Here is a 17,214-nt window from a genome sequence, read left to right on the forward strand (position 1 = left end):
AGGATGAATTTTAGTGCTGACATCATTTTTTCATCCAGACCTATTCTAGAAGTGTTGATGCTCAGCCCAATCAAGTGTCCCTTTGCAGACAATGTATTTACATGCGGTCAACTTGCAGTGTTTACGTGTTGTAGACGTGTTGTAGACGTGTTGTATGGAGTCACGTCGCATTTACATGATGTATGCACATGTAGACGTTTACATGTATTTACAAGACTAAAGGTTTAAATAAATGGTTGTAGAAGTGTTGTAATTGACATGTGAAAGTACTTGCATTAGAGTACAGTACTCGCAGACACCCAAGTTCTGACACTGGATGACGTCGCGTTACGTCTTGCAGCAGTCGTAAATAAAACGTCATTTTATTTATGTCAAATATTGGTCAGAAACACAAACTTAAGTTTGACTCACACGAATCATTTTAACCCAAATGTAAATGACATTTGAACACTTCAGCTTGAAGTTCCGCCACACGGTTGACGCGGGTCGTCCTTCACCCGCAAAGGCACGCCTGACTGTCTATGAGCGACCTTTCTGATGTGCACGCCTTTGCCCTCAGGGGGCAGTGTGGTGCAGACATGCGGATGATGCGTATTTCTAATGAAAAGACATTGTGGCAATTCCCCCCCGTCCCCCCCCCCCCCCCCCACAAATTAGAATATGAGTATTGTGAAATCCTCTTTTTGTATATGTTGTTCATTGTTTAAAGGATGAAATTCCCAAACTGTTGGGCGTTTGCTTGTGGATACAAACATTTCTCGAGACGATTCCGTGTTTCCGGAAAACCAGTAAGAAAAAGACGGGCTCCCGTTTCAGTTGAAGGCCCTCTCTGTACATCTTCCGTTTCAAATGCACCTGTCAAAGCGAACATGTTTTGGCATCCGAGAAAGGACGACGTCTCTGGTTTTCATTTTGAAATCGTCCCTTCAACCGCTTGTCACCGTTGCGGATGGAGAACAACATGCTCTTACATGGACCAGACGGGCAGTCAGGAGAAAGCTTTTCAACATTTTCCTGTTTTTGTACTACAACTTCCGACTGTCCTGTAAAGTTGCACAGACACATAATAACCCTAGCGCGGACCTAGTTTTGACATGCTGATGTATCGCAGCAAAACAGACGAATGTGCAATTCAAATGAGTTTTTGGCAGCCAAGCGACATCTCGGGGTGAATGTTTATGTCATCAAAAGACACGTGACAGTCGCTCGGTCGGTGTTTGACTTTAAGGCGAGCGGTCAGCTGAGCTCTTTACTTTTGGCAAAGGTTCCCAGCTGTTTGGTGTTGGCATCCTTGAGCTGCTCCAGCTGCCGCTGAGCTCGCCGGTACAAATACTCGATGTGCATCACGTCCGTCTTCTTGATGCCGGCGTTCTCCCGGAATTCGTCTCGGATGCGGGGAAGAAAGCCCGGCTTGTCCCGACCGGCCCGCAGGAACTGTCGGTACAGCGCCAGGACCTGCTTCTGCAGCTTGCTGTGCCGCATCATCAGCGATGCCAACGGAAGACGCCGGAAGCTAAACGCGCATTCCCCTATCAGCAAATGGCCACAGGTGCCGCTGTGAGGGAAACGTCTCAAAAGTCCCGGTGAAGCTTCGACTTGGAACTTCCTCTCCTGATCCAGGTGAGCCCTGGTTGGCTGACAGACAGGAAGCACAAAATATATAATACAACATCAGATGCTGGAATGCAGGGAGGACACTCACAGAGCAACTCTAGTAACCGATCACTTGATGCAAACCGGCAGCCTGGACAAAATTGAAAAGAATCACTTGCTAATCTACTCAATGCTTCATTTTTTTATGGTCTCATGACGGCATTCCCAAACTAGGACAAACATGTAGGAATTTTTAACCAATAAATAAGCAATAATTTCCCATGTAGCTTAACTTAAATTGATCAAGGATAGCTAATTCAGCAACTCTTACATGGAAAAATGTATAATCTACGATAAACATTGAAGTGTTGAAGCATTACAAGCCAAACAAATCATGACCTAAACCGTGACGAATCAGAGGATGCCAAGGAGAAAACGTTCATTACTCATTCTAGTTCACAAGATATAAAAACATAATACGGCCAGGACGCAATATGTGTCACAAAAAACACGAGGTATATTGTAATGACTGAAAATATCAGTATGCGCGTATATAATGTAGTGAGCATCAAAGTGATTGTGACGAATCAGCGGGTGGGAAGGAGAACACTTTGAATGTGAACGATGACTCGTTCATTTAACCAAGGTTTCAGGCCCCCAAAATATTTGAAAAAAATCACTAAACGCCTCCAGAAAACTCAAATTAACGTACCGAAAGAGACAAAGACGACGTCAGGCAATTGAATGACTTCAACTCACCGTTTTACGTCATTGAGATGTCGTCGAAAGGACAGACAACCTTCACGTTACTAGCCCACCGTTCACCGAGCTTGACATTGCAACAGACGCGCAAAGGATAAGCGCAGACGTACTTCCGATTTCGTATTTCAAAATAAAATCTCGCTTGTGTTGAATTCTCTAATGCTGAATCCAGACTCCGACACGCGTCGAAATAACACGATAGATGAATATATTCTAATCTATGCATTGTTTTTCCCCACAATTTTGACGAATTTTGCCTTCGAATCCCCAACGTGAGCATATTCCAGCGTTTATTTGATCAAACTTCAAGGTGACAGCAGACATACGTCCGCTAGCGTCACCAAATCTCAAATGTCAAAACACCGCAGAGTTGCTTCCTAGCAGAAACTCAGGTCGGGCCAAGTCTTTCTACTCTTGATTGAAAAATCAGAACTACCGAGTATAACTGTTCGTTTCGTAATTAACGCTCACCTGATCATATTCGATGGCTTTTCAGTTCGGTTACGATTTACATGCCATGCACTTGAGCTTGTTGTAACAATATTGTAAAGGGCACGAATTAGTGGGGTTCTAATGTTGGATTTGAAGAACGGGCCCTCTTCATATGATTTGTGATTCGATCAGCTTCCGATCATATTCATATCCTTATATTGACGTGCAGGCTTCCAGGAAGGAGGAAAGTGACGACATCCGATTAAAAAAAAACAATTGGAACGAGTGCACTATTGTTTGTTACGCAAGAAGTATTCATATCGCGCTATATCGCGCAACCTGAATTCGGTTCTGTGATGTTCAACTCCAACACGGGTGGACGGGACACAGTGTGGCCCTTCTTTAATCCGGCTGTTCGCCGACTAGAGTATTTTGACCACACCCGATTTATTTTATTTCCCCAACATTGGACGGCCCTAATTGCTTGATTTCATGTTAAGAATGAATGCAAATGTGTAAACTAAACAATTGCACATATGCTTTTTTTTTTAATTACGTTTTTTTTTTATTTGAAATGGTTGATTGCAATTCAATTCCTCATACAATTTTAACAGGAAGTATTTTTATTAAAATACTTTTTGCATAGCATACATATGATCAATATTTCACTTTTGTTTTGAACAATTGGTTAATGAACTGTACATATTGCAATTAAGCAAACTGTGACATAACACTGACAATCATGAATGTTGTATTGGTGCTTTTAAACGTTTGATTTATTGCAAATGAAAATGTGTAAAAAGTAAAAAAAAAAAAAAAAGTTGCATTTAGTTTTTCATTTGTACACAAATCATGTTGATGGATACATTTTTATTTGTAAACATGTTTACACGTCTAGGTCCTTTTACAAACGATTGTAAAAAATAACATTTGTAAAACGTGCGTACCTTTGAAAATGATTAGATACACATACACTTGTAAGCCATAAAGCTTCAAAATGAGAATTCACTGTCATAATTTTGTTATCAAAATTCGGTAAAAGGCGTTTGACTTTGTTGTACTCCGTTGTGCGCGGCTTTGCAGACGACCATCTGTTGTCTTTTGCCTTCCCTGGATCAGCAAAGGTGAAGAAAAGAAAAAAGGCCCGCGGCGCATCCTTCCATTTGACAAAGGCAAAAAGGCAACGTGGCAGAAACTCTGGCGTTCGGGCATCAGCGGAGCGCGACGGGCCAATGAGAGGCCGGTGAGCCGCTCGCATGGAGGCGATGCCGCTGGAGCAGGTGGAGGCGCAGGTGGAGCGTCTGCTGGGCGGCCTCGGGTGCGAGGTGACGGCGTGCGACGTCGGCCTGGAGCAGAGCAAGCCGGCGTCGCTCAGGAACAACGTCACGTACATCGTGTGCGCCGTCGTCTTCAACGACTCGGTGACGCGCGCCGCCAAAATACATCCACCCCGATGGAGTCCGTCCATCCAACAGTGGCCCTTGTTACCCAAATGCTTCTGTGTGTGTGTGTGTGTGTCAGGAGGAGGTTCTGATGGTCCAGGAGGCCAAGCAGGACTGTTACAAGAAGTGGTACCTGCCGGCGGGGAGGGTGGAGGTAGGCGAGAGCCTGCAGGAGGCGCTGCTGAGAGAGGCGAGTGCAAATGTCGGTGTCGGACGCAAGAGAGTTCAAGTTGCCAGTGGCCACAAACCGCCTTCGAATCGCTTCCGCCGAAAAATGCCGCGTCAATCCCAAACGGAGAACTTGCGGTGTATTTCCAAGTATGACTTTTTCCTGGGTCCCCTCATGCTAGGCACACCTACCACATTCCATATGGCTTGCTTGGTCAAAAAGGCTTTTGGGGGCTGAATTTTTGTCAGGCGTCTGTGCAAATGATCTCTGACGTGAGCACGTCAAAGCAAAATATTAGACTTTCTTTTTGGGCTTGACTTCTGAGTGGATCTACTCATTTGCCACCCAAATACGACGTTGCTAATGGCCTGACTTTTTTCTCGTCTTTTTTTGTCAGACTAGCAGATCATATCGTTCTGCGTCTTGGAGCGGGCGGGAGGTCACTGACTCACTGACTGCTTCCGTCAAGATCGTGTCCGTCGGTGCGGGTCTTTCGGGGAGGCGGGACAAGCTGGCGTTATGTGCATGTTTGTTTGTTCTCTGCTCAGAAAAGGCAACAAAAAAAAAACAACAAAAAAAAAAAAGGACTATGGAATTGTTCCAGAACGGTGGGGAGAGGCCAGCGAGTCAAACTGGCTTGGCGGGCTGAATTTGAAAATGTAAATTTCGGGGTGTAAGGACGCCTGGGAATGAGCCCCAAACTGTCCGCTTGAAACAACAATAGCAAAGTTCCAGTGTCTTTTGGCCGTGGGGTCTTCAGACCTTCTTGTTTTTGCGGGTGGTCTACTCGTGGTAGACATGACTAGCACATTTCAGGCCGCCAACTCAAACAGGCGACGTTTTCCAAACGTAGCAAGCAGTGGGCCTCCCTAAGCCAATTATGTCTGCAAGCAGGTGAAGGAGGAGGCGGGCTTTGAGTGCCAGCCAATCACGTTGCTGCTGATCCAGGAGCAGGGACCTCAGTGGATCCGCTTCGTCTTCCTGGCCAAGATCACAGGTGAGCCGTCACCGAGTTGCAGTCCAGCAACGGCGGGAGCCTTTCGGCCCAGCCGCCGGACGTGCGCTAAGCGTCTGCCTTTCCAGGCGGGAGCATCAAGACTTTGCTGTCGGCGGATCAGGACTCTCTCCAGGCCGCCTGGTGGGACCGACGTGCGCCTCTCCCTCTGAGGGGCCGGGACATCCTGCGTCTCATCGACTTCGGCCTCAAGTAAGACCTTGCTGTGTTTAGAAGTGGCGTGAAAGCGGTCTAGGACTCGCCTCTGGTGGCGGCAGTCCTGCACTGATTTCGGAGTCATACTTGTCTCGGACTTGTCGCCGAGTCGAGGTGGTCCCGGACTACGGTCGTCTCCACGTCGGAGTGGCACTGGATAGGACCCGAGTCGGTATGGCCCCGGACTTGTTCCTGAGTTAGAGCAGCCTTGGACTTGCCAACGTTGTCTTTGACTCTCCTCCGAGTCAGAATGGTCTCAGACTCGTCCGTCCGAGTGGTCTTGGACTGGAATTTTGATTCAAAGTGGTCTAGGACTTGTCTCTGAATCAGAGTGGTCTTGGACTAATCCCTGCTGCGTTCAGGTACCGGCGCGACGCCTGGCATCCCGTCACGCTGCCGCTGGACATGAGCTGCCGCCACGTGGTCCAGAGGCTGGTGCTGATCTTCTGCGCGGACCGTAACGTCTGGATCCTGCTGGTCAAAGGTAGACCTGCCCCGTCCCCCACAGAACCATGCCCTCGGACGGTAGCTGTCCATCCGATTGTGCCATCAGAAAGTGGTGCCTTTGTGGCTACTAGTCCCCAGCCTGCCTCCCTGTGGTGTCCCTCAGCCCCCAGGCCGCACCTCCCCACGGCAGCGGCTCTGAAGACTCACGCCGTCACGTGGGCGGCCAACATGGTGGCGCAGGACGCCGTGCCGTCGGCGTACTACGAGCACAACGTCAACACGCTGGGCGTGTTCAGCCTGCAGCACGACGGGCGGCAACACGGCAAGACGGACGGCGTGTGCTTCAACACGCTGGTGGCCCTGCAGCCCGACGGCGCGGCGCGAGACGAGGACGGCGCCAGGATGCCGCCGCCGCCGCCGGCCGCCCAGAGGCCGCCGCCCGTGGAGAACCCGCGCTACGCCTGGCACCGGGTCCTCACGCCCGGCCTCCGAGACAAACTGCTGGAAAAGAGCAGAAACGCCAGCATCCTGCCCATGCACAGCCTCTACTGATGACCAGTACCAAGTTGTGCCGGTAGCACGCGTACACAAAATGAGGAGGGAGCATTGTGAAGCAAGACCTTTTCTTTCCGGCAGTTCGGCTTTCGCCGGCGCTTAGGTGACACACCTTTCAGCAGATCCCCTTGAAGGCACAACTTGGTTTGGGGCCTCACTGAACCACAGTGTGAAGCAAGCCGCCACACAAAACACAAAGCCCCGTTCCAATCAAGTTGGGACCTTGTGTCAAACACGAGCAAAAAGGCAACACAAAGATTTGCAAAACCTCTTCAACCTACTCGTGGTTGGCCGCCCGCCGATTCACATATTTGCAGATGGTCATTTTCTTTTTCCCCGGCCCGATTTTCTTGGAAAACGGATATTGAAGGTTGATCGGCGTTTATCGAAGATTTTTGTTTTCGATTATATTAAAAAAAAAAAATAATAATAATAATAATAATAATCCCTCCCGGGGGTGGACTGTGTATTCAACTGAACACACCACAACGTTTGAATGCTAAATATATTTAATGTTGAACTCTACGAAAGCAAACTGACCAATGTACTGACATGCCGTTAGGGTTAGGCTGTCCTGTGAAAAACACACATATCCATTTCGTCTTTTTTTTCTTTGGATGTAGAAGGTTGGCCTTTGGGCTTGGGCTGGCGGTAACAGCCTGAAGGTGTGCAGTGCTACAACAATAAATGCAAATCCACATTTTTTTCTCTTTTCTCACCAATATTGAGCGACTTGAAGCAACGCTACGACGGTTAGCCACCATGCAAGTACGGATGGATAAAAATGGCTGCATTTTGCCGCTCAACTCCGATTGCGCAGAGAGAATATTCCTGGCCATGCTGTGTTTTGACGAGTGGGGCCGCGTCACTGTTAAAACCGTTGAAGACTTGCCTTCCCCTTTCCTGGCAATGGAGGCCTTGTTTTTGGATTCTTGTGGAGGAAGCCCACAGTCGAAGGCAAAGCCGGCAGGCCAAGGTTTAGTCTGCGCGGGCCGCCGCGCGAGCGCCATCAGGTTCTCCTTTGAGCGAAGGTCACGCCTCAAACGGGGCACGGCAGGCCAAGACGTCCTCTCCGCCGTGCGACGTCATGTGCGCCTTTAAACTGTTCCTGTACGGGAAGCGCTTCCCGCAAAGCGAGCAGCGGAAAGGTTTCTCTCCGGTGTGCGCGCGCATGTGCACGTTCAAGCTGCCTTTGCAGGTGAAGCGTTTAGCGCAGAGGGAGCAAGCGAAGGGTTTCTCTCCCGTGTGCGTTCTCATGTGGGACTCCATGTGCACCCTTTGGGGGAACCTTTTCCCGCACACGGAGCAAGCGCAGCATTTCTCTCGGGTGTGAATGCGCGCGTGCGACACCATGGCCGACTTGAGCGCAAAGCGTTCGCCGCACACGGAGCAAGCGAAGGGTTTTTCTCCTGTGTGCGTGGTCATGTGCGACTCCCTGTGCACCTTCTGCGAGAAGCCTTTGCCGCAAAGCGAGCAGCGGAAGGGTTTCTCCCCCGTGTGCGTCCTGCCGTGCGAGATCAGGTGCGACTTTTGGGAGAAGCTTTTCCCGCAGACGGAGCAGCAAAAAGGTTTCTCTCCGCTGTGCGTCTTCATGTGCGCGGGCAAGTTGCACTTGTGAGAAAAGCTTTTGCCGCAAACGGAGCACGCGTGGCCGTCTTTGGCCGCTGCCGGCGGGCCCGGCTGGCCTCGGTCAAGTGCACCTTCGCTCTTCACCACCGCCACGGTCAGAGGCGACGCGCCGACGTCCGCCTCATGCACTTCCTCTATGACGTGGGGGGGCCGGGGCCTCTCCTGCCCCCTCTGCCAGCCACGGGGATCATCATCATCTTCCTCTGCGGGACACCAGCAAGAAAAACACGTTAAGTTGACAGTTTCCCTTGACCTTTTTAAAGAGAGACCTCTCATTCTGGAACATGCTGGACGTTTAGTCAGAAACAGTTGCCCCTCGGCCCAAACTACAAACATTTGCGCCACCACGAGGACTCACACGCAACCACGTTGAGCTGTTACTTTGTAGTGCTATTCGGGCCGACAGCCGATATCAGCTCTCTTATTTAAAACCAGCACAAATATATATTCCCTTTTGTCTTTTACACATATTAGAACAACATGAGACAAAGACGATGAAATCCCCCCCCCCCCCCCAAAAAAAATCCAATAAAATGCCCGATTTTCCTCTGCTGTCAAGTTAAGTACAGTTAAACAGTCAAACGCTCCGCCTGTAACGACTCTCTTTATTGTTGTAAGGGACCCCGAAAGAAGTTGCTTTTTTTCCATGCCTGATATATTTCATAATTGGCCGACGACTTGTTACCGGAATTGTATTCTGACAAATATACTCGGGGCGGCCTCGGGCCCTAATTTGTATGATGTTTTCTTTTCCTCTATGGGACAAAATACTGACAGCCGCTTATTAAAGCGTCACTTTTGATCGCTTGAACACAAACTTCTGGCACGAAATTGCTAAATAGACGACAATGTCGCGAGCAATATACAAACTGAATAACACATTAAAGGTCCACTTGCTGTTGGCAAATGGCAACATTTTTTGGCCCACCTTTCCCAGTGCATGTCAATGAGCGCCAATTACACAGCTTTTTGCGGCTCCACATTGAAAATAGCATTCCTGCCCCCAGTTGTGCTGATGAAAAATCGGGCCCTCTCTAGCACTAAAGTAAGTTGCGCATTCCCGGGCTTCGCTTCTCGTCTCGTCTCGAGCCGGCGCCATCCATGCGAGTTGACGTTTTCAGCCGCAGTGAGGAACGCGTCAAATGTTCCGTTCGGCTGACAAACCTCGTGGCTGCTCCGCGAGTGGAGCCTTGCAAGCAGCTTCCAGTTGTCGTCGGTGTCGCTCGCTCTCGTCTCTCGCTCGGCAAAGTTGCTCCTCGTACCACGCGATCGTCCGTTCAAACACGGCCAAGATCTCGTCTGCGACCGCCAACAGTCGCTCCCTCACCAAATCTTTCAACATTTTGGCCGGAGTTGGATTTAATATAATTATTAATTGCAAATCGCTGCGGTGTTTTGAAGAGAAGGTAACTTCCGCCTTTTTCTTCTTCGTTGGTTTTCGCCTTTGACGACAGCTACCTGATACGTCTCGCGGTCGCCATCTTGCGACGGTATTGCAAGGCTGACGATCACAAAGAGCACACACCACACACGCACCGACTCACCAGAGTTCATGCTGTAAACACCCCGAATAAATAAATACAATTTTGGAAGACTTACGTTTCTTGCTTTTTTTTTCTTCTCGACATTGTGTAGTTTCCAGTAAATTTCCATGGGAAGTAACAATGAGGAGCGTTATAATAGTTTTTGATTTTCTCGTTTTAGCTTGTATTTAGTTTTGAGTTTTTTAAAAAAGATTTCACAGGGGTTTTGTTCGTTTTCCCCAAAATGATTTTGTCTCATTTTTATAAGTTTTACTGTCGGCTGCAAGATTGAAAAAAAACACACCATTGCGTTAAATATTGTGTAATAAAAACGCAACAAACAATATTTTAAACGCTAAAGTCTTCAATGATTTTTTGATTTTTTTTTTTTTTTTTTACACATGAACAGCTTCACTACCCTCAAAGATATTCAGTTGAAAAACTGGTACAAGTGACCAAATCTATCAACAGTCAATACACAAAAAAATACATATTGGCAACAGGGGCGGAGCCATGCGTGGGCCTGGCTGTGCACCCAGATTGACAGACTGCACACCCAGTGAGATTCATGAAGAAAGACTTTTCCATTTTTAGTCAATTATGATGAAATTATTTTTTTGCATTTGCATTTTGTTGTGTTTTTAATTTGATTGAATATTAAGAATGGCATACTTGCGGGTGTCTAAGGAGGATCCGGACATCCTATTATTATTCCGTTTGTCTTTTTACGTGAATATACGACGTGTCGGGACAGGAGGAGAGAAATATTCCGATTTTTCCGGGCCCACCCATTCGCCACGTTCCGGCTGCGCTCCTGATTGGCAAGCATGCGCGATACGCAGGCACGGGCGTAGTTTTCGTAGTCTTACTTTTTCCTGAGAAAGCCAGCACCACTTATTCACCTTGCCCGCAATCCTCACAGTACACAACCCCGAGAATCCATCTTGTCCCGAGCCCGCCGATTTAAACCGAGCCGCAACACCAACTATTGAAAAGCAACAGTGCGCTTGGCGGCGGGATTTGCGGCTGCGAGAATCGGCTTGATTCAAAAACCGTGACGTCGTGACGGCTATTTTTCACCGCTCAAAATTACAATTCACGATTCAAAATACACATTCACACACAAACAGCGGCACAAATCTCAGCAAGGTTGTTTTAAATTTGAGCTCTGCCATGTATATGCAACATTGGAAACAGCCACACCTGGTGAGTGATTTTAAAAGGGGGAAAAAAACATTTTCACCTTCGGCCGACCGCCATTTTGGAGAACGACGCGGATACGTTTCTAATCGAGCTGGTCTATTCTATGACCCACAAATCTAACCGTGTTTTGTCATTCGCAGCCTTCCATTGGAAATAGACAGCGCTCCTTGCCCACGTGCGAGGGCATTACAGTACCTTCAATTGTCCATGTTTGTGTCACGCAAGCAATTCAAAAAAAAAAAAAAAAAAAAAGTGAACAAGCGCGCCTGCCCTGATCGATAAGTTGGCTTCAAGTTGTTGTCCAACAAGGCTGCCGGTTGGGGGCCCGATTGAGAAAATGTGCGCACCCTGACATCGGTTGCATTCGTGTCGTTGATATGGAGCGACTGTATTTTCACAGGGGATCCCTTGACTTCCTCATTAGCGGAATGTCACCTGGCCACGTGGGCGGAACACCGGCTGACGGTCTTAGTGCTATCTGCCCGCCGCGCGTGCATGTTTGGACCTGGACTTTCTCAACGCGTCTTGCCGTTGGAGACTTTCGGCGCGGCGGGGACGTGGTCCCCCGGCCCTCGATAGCGTGGTCATAGCGGTGCCACCTCTTGTTTTGTTGGAGGCGTACCCTTAGGAAACGAGGCCCCCCGGGGGCCCAAACTGCTCTCGGTCCGGAGCCCTGAACGGCCCCGCCGGGACGAGCAGGGCTGCGATGGATGGCGAGAGGGCGACGCTGAACACTGGGCGCGGCGCGCGCGACACGACGCGACACGACACGTCGCGACACGACGCGACACGACACGACACGATGCGACACGACACGACACGACACGACACGGCGCGACGTTAACTTATTAGACAGCAGCAGTAGTAGTCCACCTGACGGGGCCGAGCGCCGCGGGGAGACGCCAACGGCGAAGCGGGTCTTCCGCGGGACCCGGCCCGCTCGGTCGACGGCCAAAACGGCGCCTTTGGGAAAGCGGGCCGCCTCAGCTCTCGTCCCGGTCGGTCGCAGCGGAATCCGGGCAAGCTTCTTGGCCGGGGGACTGAAGGTGTGTGAGGAAGATCCTCCGATAGAGCCATTCCTTCTCCGGTTCCCTTCCGTTTTCTCGGCATTGTTCTTTGTAAAGACGATGCATTTGCGAGACGGTCAAGGCCGGCCAGAGGTACTTCCGGCTCTCGTACTTGCGGAACGAGTCGATGTGGTCTTTGATGGCCAGCAGGGAGTGGCGGCTGACTCGCTTGCGATTGTCGAGCTTGCCCCTGCCGTCGGGAGACGGTAAACGTTGGCCCTTCCTCACCTGCTTTTGGAGCGCTCGATCGACTCGACCGTTGGAAACGCACAGCGTGGCCAGGAAAAAGGTCTTGCACACCTCCACGCGGCCGAGCCGGCCGGTGGTCAAGCTGTATTTGCGAGAGTAAGTGCGGTTTTTGGGCTCGCCCGCGTCTCGCCGCCGGCGCTGCGGCCGCCGGCGCTGGATGTCGACCAGCTTGACGGAAGCGCAGATGAAAGCGTTCTGCGCATCAAAATGACCCAGATCCCAAAAGTTGCGGAATATCGCTCGGCGCTCTTCCTCCGAGACGCGTTGGCTGCATTTGTGTCGGCACAAGTGGCGAGGGAGGGCCACCAGGTTTTTCTCCGGGACGGGGACGCCCCTGGTGTTCACGTAGGCCTGGCCCTTGTTTCTGGCCTCTTTCATTTGACTTCGCAGCCATTCGTGTGGACGACGCTTTCTCTTTTTGCCCTTTTTCTGCGGTGACGCTGAAAGGGAAAGTATGATCAATATTGACTCTCGCGCTCGTCACAGAGCCCCTCCCCCAAGGCCCTGGCGTTTGAGGAAAAACAATTCCCAAAGTAGCAGCCGTACACTAGCGGCCGCCGTCTTTGTGGAAAAAGCATGGACGGCCGTAGGTCTTGAAAAGCCTTCAAAGTGCTCCCTGCACGATACCGGGGCGAAAGAAGTACACGACTTCATGCAATCATGCATTTGCTTCAACTTTTTGGGGCACGCCATGCCATTTGAAAAGTCCCCGTCACTTTGAGGCGTCCACTTGGAACACTTGAATTTGAATTTGATCCCTTGCGGGCTTATTGGTGGCTATCTTCAACTGAAACTTGTCAGCAAATGGGGAGCGGGGCTTCCCTGAGTAGGGGAGGGTCGAAAGGGTGGAGGAGATATCTGGAGAAATGACTGTGAGGCCACTCCATCATATTTGCGGGCCCGCTATTCCACGCATTTCTTTTGGGGAGGGGTACGGTTTGTCAATATTTTGCCCTGTGTGATTACGTAAACATTTTGCCCTGTGTCTTTTGGGTGCGATTACAGTGTCGACACCACTATCAATTTGGAAGAAGAATGGAAACAGGAAGTATTCCGTTTTCGTCCAAGATTCTTGAACGTGAAATCCTCTTCCATCCTGCTTACGACGCCTACAGAAAGCCACGACTCTTCGTTCATTTCCGAATCTTTGGGCGGGATTATCTATCCATGTTCATTGTCCGATTTAGGTCGAAAAACAGCCTTTGTTTACTGTCAACCCATTGGGGGACACAGTTACACTGTTTGTACCAAATGTTTGTGCAAAACATTGTTTCGATCATATTCTACATTTTCAAATGTGTTTGTATTATCTCAAAAGTGTGCTACAAGACCTTGAAAAAGTTCAAGTGCTTTAAAAACATGCCTCGGGAGTACATGAAGTTATTGGCCATTTGGCTGTTGCTTGCTCCTCGGCAGGCTTTCCAATATGACCGTACCTTGTCTTGCGCGCGCTTGACATCGATACGCTAAGTGTGTTCCGTTCACCTTCATTTTCTTCACTGGTGCTTCGTTCTGCATTGCCTGTAGCGCTTGCGCTTTGATCCACAACTGAGGTACTGTCATCATCTTCCATTTTGTAGGTTACAACCCAGTTAGTATCATCTAGGTTGGCTGGGAGGAAAAAAACAAAAACAAAGTTCAGCACAATAGAGGTCCAAGTCCAATCGTGGGCTGAGTCTATCGATATTGTGACAATGTCGCAAGTGGTCGCGTATCAAACACCCTCTCGATTTGATGGATGATTAAAAAAAAAAAAAAAAAAAAAAAGCCCGCTACTCCCCAGGGATTCTGTCGGGTTTCCTGCAGCGCCATGTTGCTCATTGTAGTGGGACGCGTGCGTCACGTATCGTGTTAGGCGGCACTTGCGGTGAAAGCTTGGAGAAGCAGCGTGCGAGCGCAAAGGCTTTGTCTCGCGGGCGCACTTTGTGGCTGCGGGCTGAGCAACGGAGGAGTTTCTCTCACACCAGCAACCTGTTGGGACTCGGTCAGCTTACTGTGCGCGACTCCAAATGTTTCTTCAAATTTGATGATTCTGATTGTTGTTTTAAAGCTAGATTCGACTTGGTCGACAGTGCAGAGCTGTGCAAGTAACCTTCTTCTTTTCGTCTTTAGCTGTCGACTCGCAAACATCTCGACTTCCTTCTTTGGTATGCACACGTGAGACGTCGCCAATTGGCCTGACAACAAATAGTGACGGATAGATGAAGTATAATTGATAGCTGGTCTAACAACAGAAAGACAGACAGATAGACTAGAGACAACAGAGAGAGAGAGAGAGAGAGAATGCGGTTCGCCCGATCGGATTTGCCGTTGCATTGACGTGATCGGTCAGTGGCGGCGATGCGCTGAGAGGCAGACTTCTTAGCGTTTGCTAGCTAACGAGCAATCAGAGTGATTGTCGTTTTGCATACTGCGATTCTTGGCCCATTCATTGAAATTCTAAAAAGGGCAAAAGTTCTTAGGCTGCTTTTGATTTGGGTTTCTTCCTGCTTGTATTTAGCATTTGATTTCATGAAAGCATGACGCCAGAATGTTTGCTTGTGACGACTGCTACGGTTAGCGCCAAGGACAATTTAGCGAGTCGGGTGTCCAAACGATGGAGTCCATTTTACTGAGCTAAGGTTACGTGGCGATGACGGCGGCAGGCCTAGTGAGTGTTTAGTCCAAAACTTGAATTCACCTTCAGCGAGCGGGTGAGCCCTCAAGAGTTGTCGTGCGTCGCAGCCGTCCGACAGCGGCGCCAAGAGGCCGTCGGCTCGGGGTCCTCCGCCCGGACCGCGAGCGCCAAGTCGCGACCACCCGGGCGCTTCGTCTTGGGCGCCTTCAGCCGGCAGGTGAAACTGGCCGATGTCGGCCTCCTCCTTTTCCTCTTTCAAGAAGAGGCGGCGCTCTGGATCTTCTTCTGGCTCCTTAATGCGGGGAGGCTCTGTCACACAAACACATGAGCACGTCACCTTTTTCATCTTTCGCGTTTCTCCAGAGAGCAATTTGATTCAGTCTATGACTGGGGCAACACGGCCCGAAGTCCGTGTCCACAACCTCCCCTCAAAACCTTAAGTTGACGACGGCCACTCTTCAATCCCAAACATGCACATTGATTATATTTCTTTCCATGTTTTTTCCCAACTTTTATGTTATTTGGTTAACTTGCTGGCTCCGTTTCTGGACTTGGACCCCGCCATGACGGCTCATATTTTCAATCGCTTCAACTCCAAATGCCTCCTAACCGTGATATATTTGTTTCTTACGGTGTACATGAACAACTTACGGAGCGTTTCTTCATTCTCGATTCTTGTTTTGTTTTGTCTGCATGGCACCTCTCACCAAAAAAATCATGTACAGCAATCAGTCACTGCAGGCTCATTTGCTGTACTGTACAATAATCATTCATTCATTCATTCATTCATTCATTCATTATCCATACCGCTTATCCTCACAAGGGTCGCGGGCGTGCCGGAGCCTATCCCAGCTGTCTTTGGGCAGTAGGCGGGGGACACCCTGAATTGGTTGCCAGCCAATCGCAGGGCACACAGAGACAAACATCCGCACTCACAATCACACCTAGGGGCGATTTAGACAGTCCAATCAACTTACCATGCATGTTTTTGGAATGTGGGAGGAAACCGGTGTACCCGGAGAAAACCCACGCAGGCAGGCACGGGGAGAACATGCAAACTCCACACAGGCAGGCCGGAGCCGGGATCGAACCCACGACCTCTGAACTGTGAGGCGGACCTGCTAACCAGTCGAACACCGTGCCGCCTACAATAATCATATTGCTTTTTATTTGCACATTAGGTTCCTGTTCTAAAAGAGGCTTTCATATTTTCTGCTGACAATTTTTAATGTAATATTCATAGCAAGGCTGTTTTTGTGACTTAATTGGGGGGGAAAAAATAACATCGTTCTTGTGCGTTGCTTAGTTTTGAGAGCTTCCCAATGATGAAAATAGGATAAAGTTAAGTTATATGACGAAGAAAGTTATGGAGGTTTAAAACTCGCGGGGCCGGGCGAGGTCAAATCTCGACGACGGCCAGAAATTGCTGCATTTTCATTTCTTTAACAATCACAACCTTCTGAATGTTTGCCACGGGAAAATAATACTGCACTGGCATCGCTGGAATCGTCTTTAAGAGACCTGTCCGATCAGTTGACCTTTGACGTTTTGACACGCTTTACACGCGCGCACGCACACCCCCCCACACACACACACACGCGCGCACGCGCGCACACGCCTGCATCGTGTGCAGCAAGCAGTTGGGCGAACACGTTTGAACCTTTGGAGTGAGTGGAACCATCACGTTGAAGCAAAATGCGCACCAACCGTGTAGCTGCTCCGCGAGCGGAGGCTTGCAAACAGCTTCCAGTTGTCGCCGGTGTCGCTCGCTCTCGTCTCTCGCTCGGCAAAGTTGCTCCTCGTACGACGCGATCGTCCGTTCAAACATTTCCAATATCTCGTCGGCGGCCGCCAACAGTCGCTCCCTCACCAAATCTTTCAACATTTTGATGTTTTGCTTCCCAGCGACCTTACTTTGTTTGTTTGTTTCTAATTCCCACTCGTCGTCGACCGGGCGTTGTTTTGAAGCGATGCTAACTTCCGGCTTTTACTTCTTCTGTGGTGTCTTTTTTTTTTTTTACGGCAGTACCTGACGAACACGTCAAAAGTCGGCCATCTTGCAACGGTATTGACGACGACGACCCAGACGGGTCAGGGGTCTTTCTTTTTGGCCACAGACACAAAACGGGATTACAGGATGTAAAATCGAAGACACATGATAATTAACTAGAATTCAAGTCAAGAATCAAATGCAACTTTTGAACGAAATGAGAAGCTAAGGCCTTTTTAGTCAGCTTACATGACGTCACAAGTGCACTGCAAAAAACAACCTGTAGATGTCAGGGTAGGGCCTTGTGAGAAAAGACATAAAACAAA

At 49.3% G+C, this 17,214-nt stretch overlaps 3 protein-coding genes across 5 annotated transcripts; 1 reads left to right on the plus strand and 2 right to left on the minus strand.

The window, feature by feature from the left end:
• Positions 1–654: 654 nt before the first annotated feature.
• On the minus strand, positions 655–2,509 carry sdhaf1 (succinate dehydrogenase complex assembly factor 1). Its single transcript, XM_086032006.1, has 2 exons — positions 2,353–2,509; positions 655–1,635 (listed from the first exon to the last, which is right to left on the minus strand). The coding sequence occupies exon 2, from the start codon at positions 1,483–1,485 to the stop codon at positions 1,237–1,239; it is 249 nt and encodes an 82-aa protein (XP_085888132.1). The 5' UTR covers positions 1,486–1,635; positions 2,353–2,509; the 3' UTR covers positions 655–1,236.
• Positions 2,510–2,521: 12 nt separating this feature from the next.
• nudt18 (nudix (nucleoside diphosphate linked moiety X)-type motif 18) lies at positions 2,522–7,310 on the plus strand. Of its 2 annotated transcripts, XM_086031964.1 has the most exons (7): positions 2,530–2,747; positions 3,871–4,208; positions 4,309–4,419; positions 5,293–5,395; positions 5,482–5,605; positions 5,971–6,092; positions 6,219–7,310. In XM_086031964.1, the coding sequence occupies exons 2-7, from the start codon at positions 4,044–4,046 to the stop codon at positions 6,605–6,607; spliced, it is 1,014 nt and encodes a 337-aa protein (XP_085888090.1). In that variant the 5' UTR covers positions 2,530–2,747; positions 3,871–4,043; the 3' UTR covers positions 6,608–7,310. The 2 variants fall into 2 exon arrangements, with proteins under 2 accessions (XP_085888089.1, XP_085888090.1); XM_086031963.1 differs by having other exon boundaries at positions 2,522–2,747; positions 5,971–7,310.
• Positions 3,611–16,900, minus strand: LOC147146738 (uncharacterized). Of its 2 annotated transcripts, XR_015086968.1 has the most exons (5): positions 16,606–16,900; positions 14,962–15,207; positions 13,767–13,892; positions 11,839–12,721; positions 8,318–8,442 (listed from the first exon to the last, which is right to left on the minus strand). XR_015086968.1 is itself a non-coding variant. In XM_086031950.1 (4 exons), exons 1-4 carry the CDS (start codon positions 16,781–16,783, stop codon positions 7,643–7,645), a joined length of 1,350 nt encoding a protein of 449 aa, XP_085888076.1. In that variant the 5' UTR covers positions 16,784–16,896; the 3' UTR covers positions 3,611–7,642. The 2 variants fall into 2 exon arrangements, 1 of the variants encoding a protein (XP_085888076.1); XM_086031950.1 differs by lacking the exon at positions 11,839–12,721 and having other exon boundaries at positions 3,611–8,442; positions 16,606–16,896.
• Between the last annotated feature and the right edge of the window lie 314 nt (positions 16,901–17,214).

The sequence above is a fragment of the Filicampus tigris genome, chromosome 5 (assembly GCF_054856515.1).
Source record: "Filicampus tigris isolate MCC_2025a chromosome 5, RoL_Ftig_1.0, whole genome shotgun sequence".
Lineage (NCBI taxonomy): Eukaryota > Metazoa > Chordata > Actinopteri > Syngnathiformes > Syngnathidae > Filicampus > Filicampus tigris.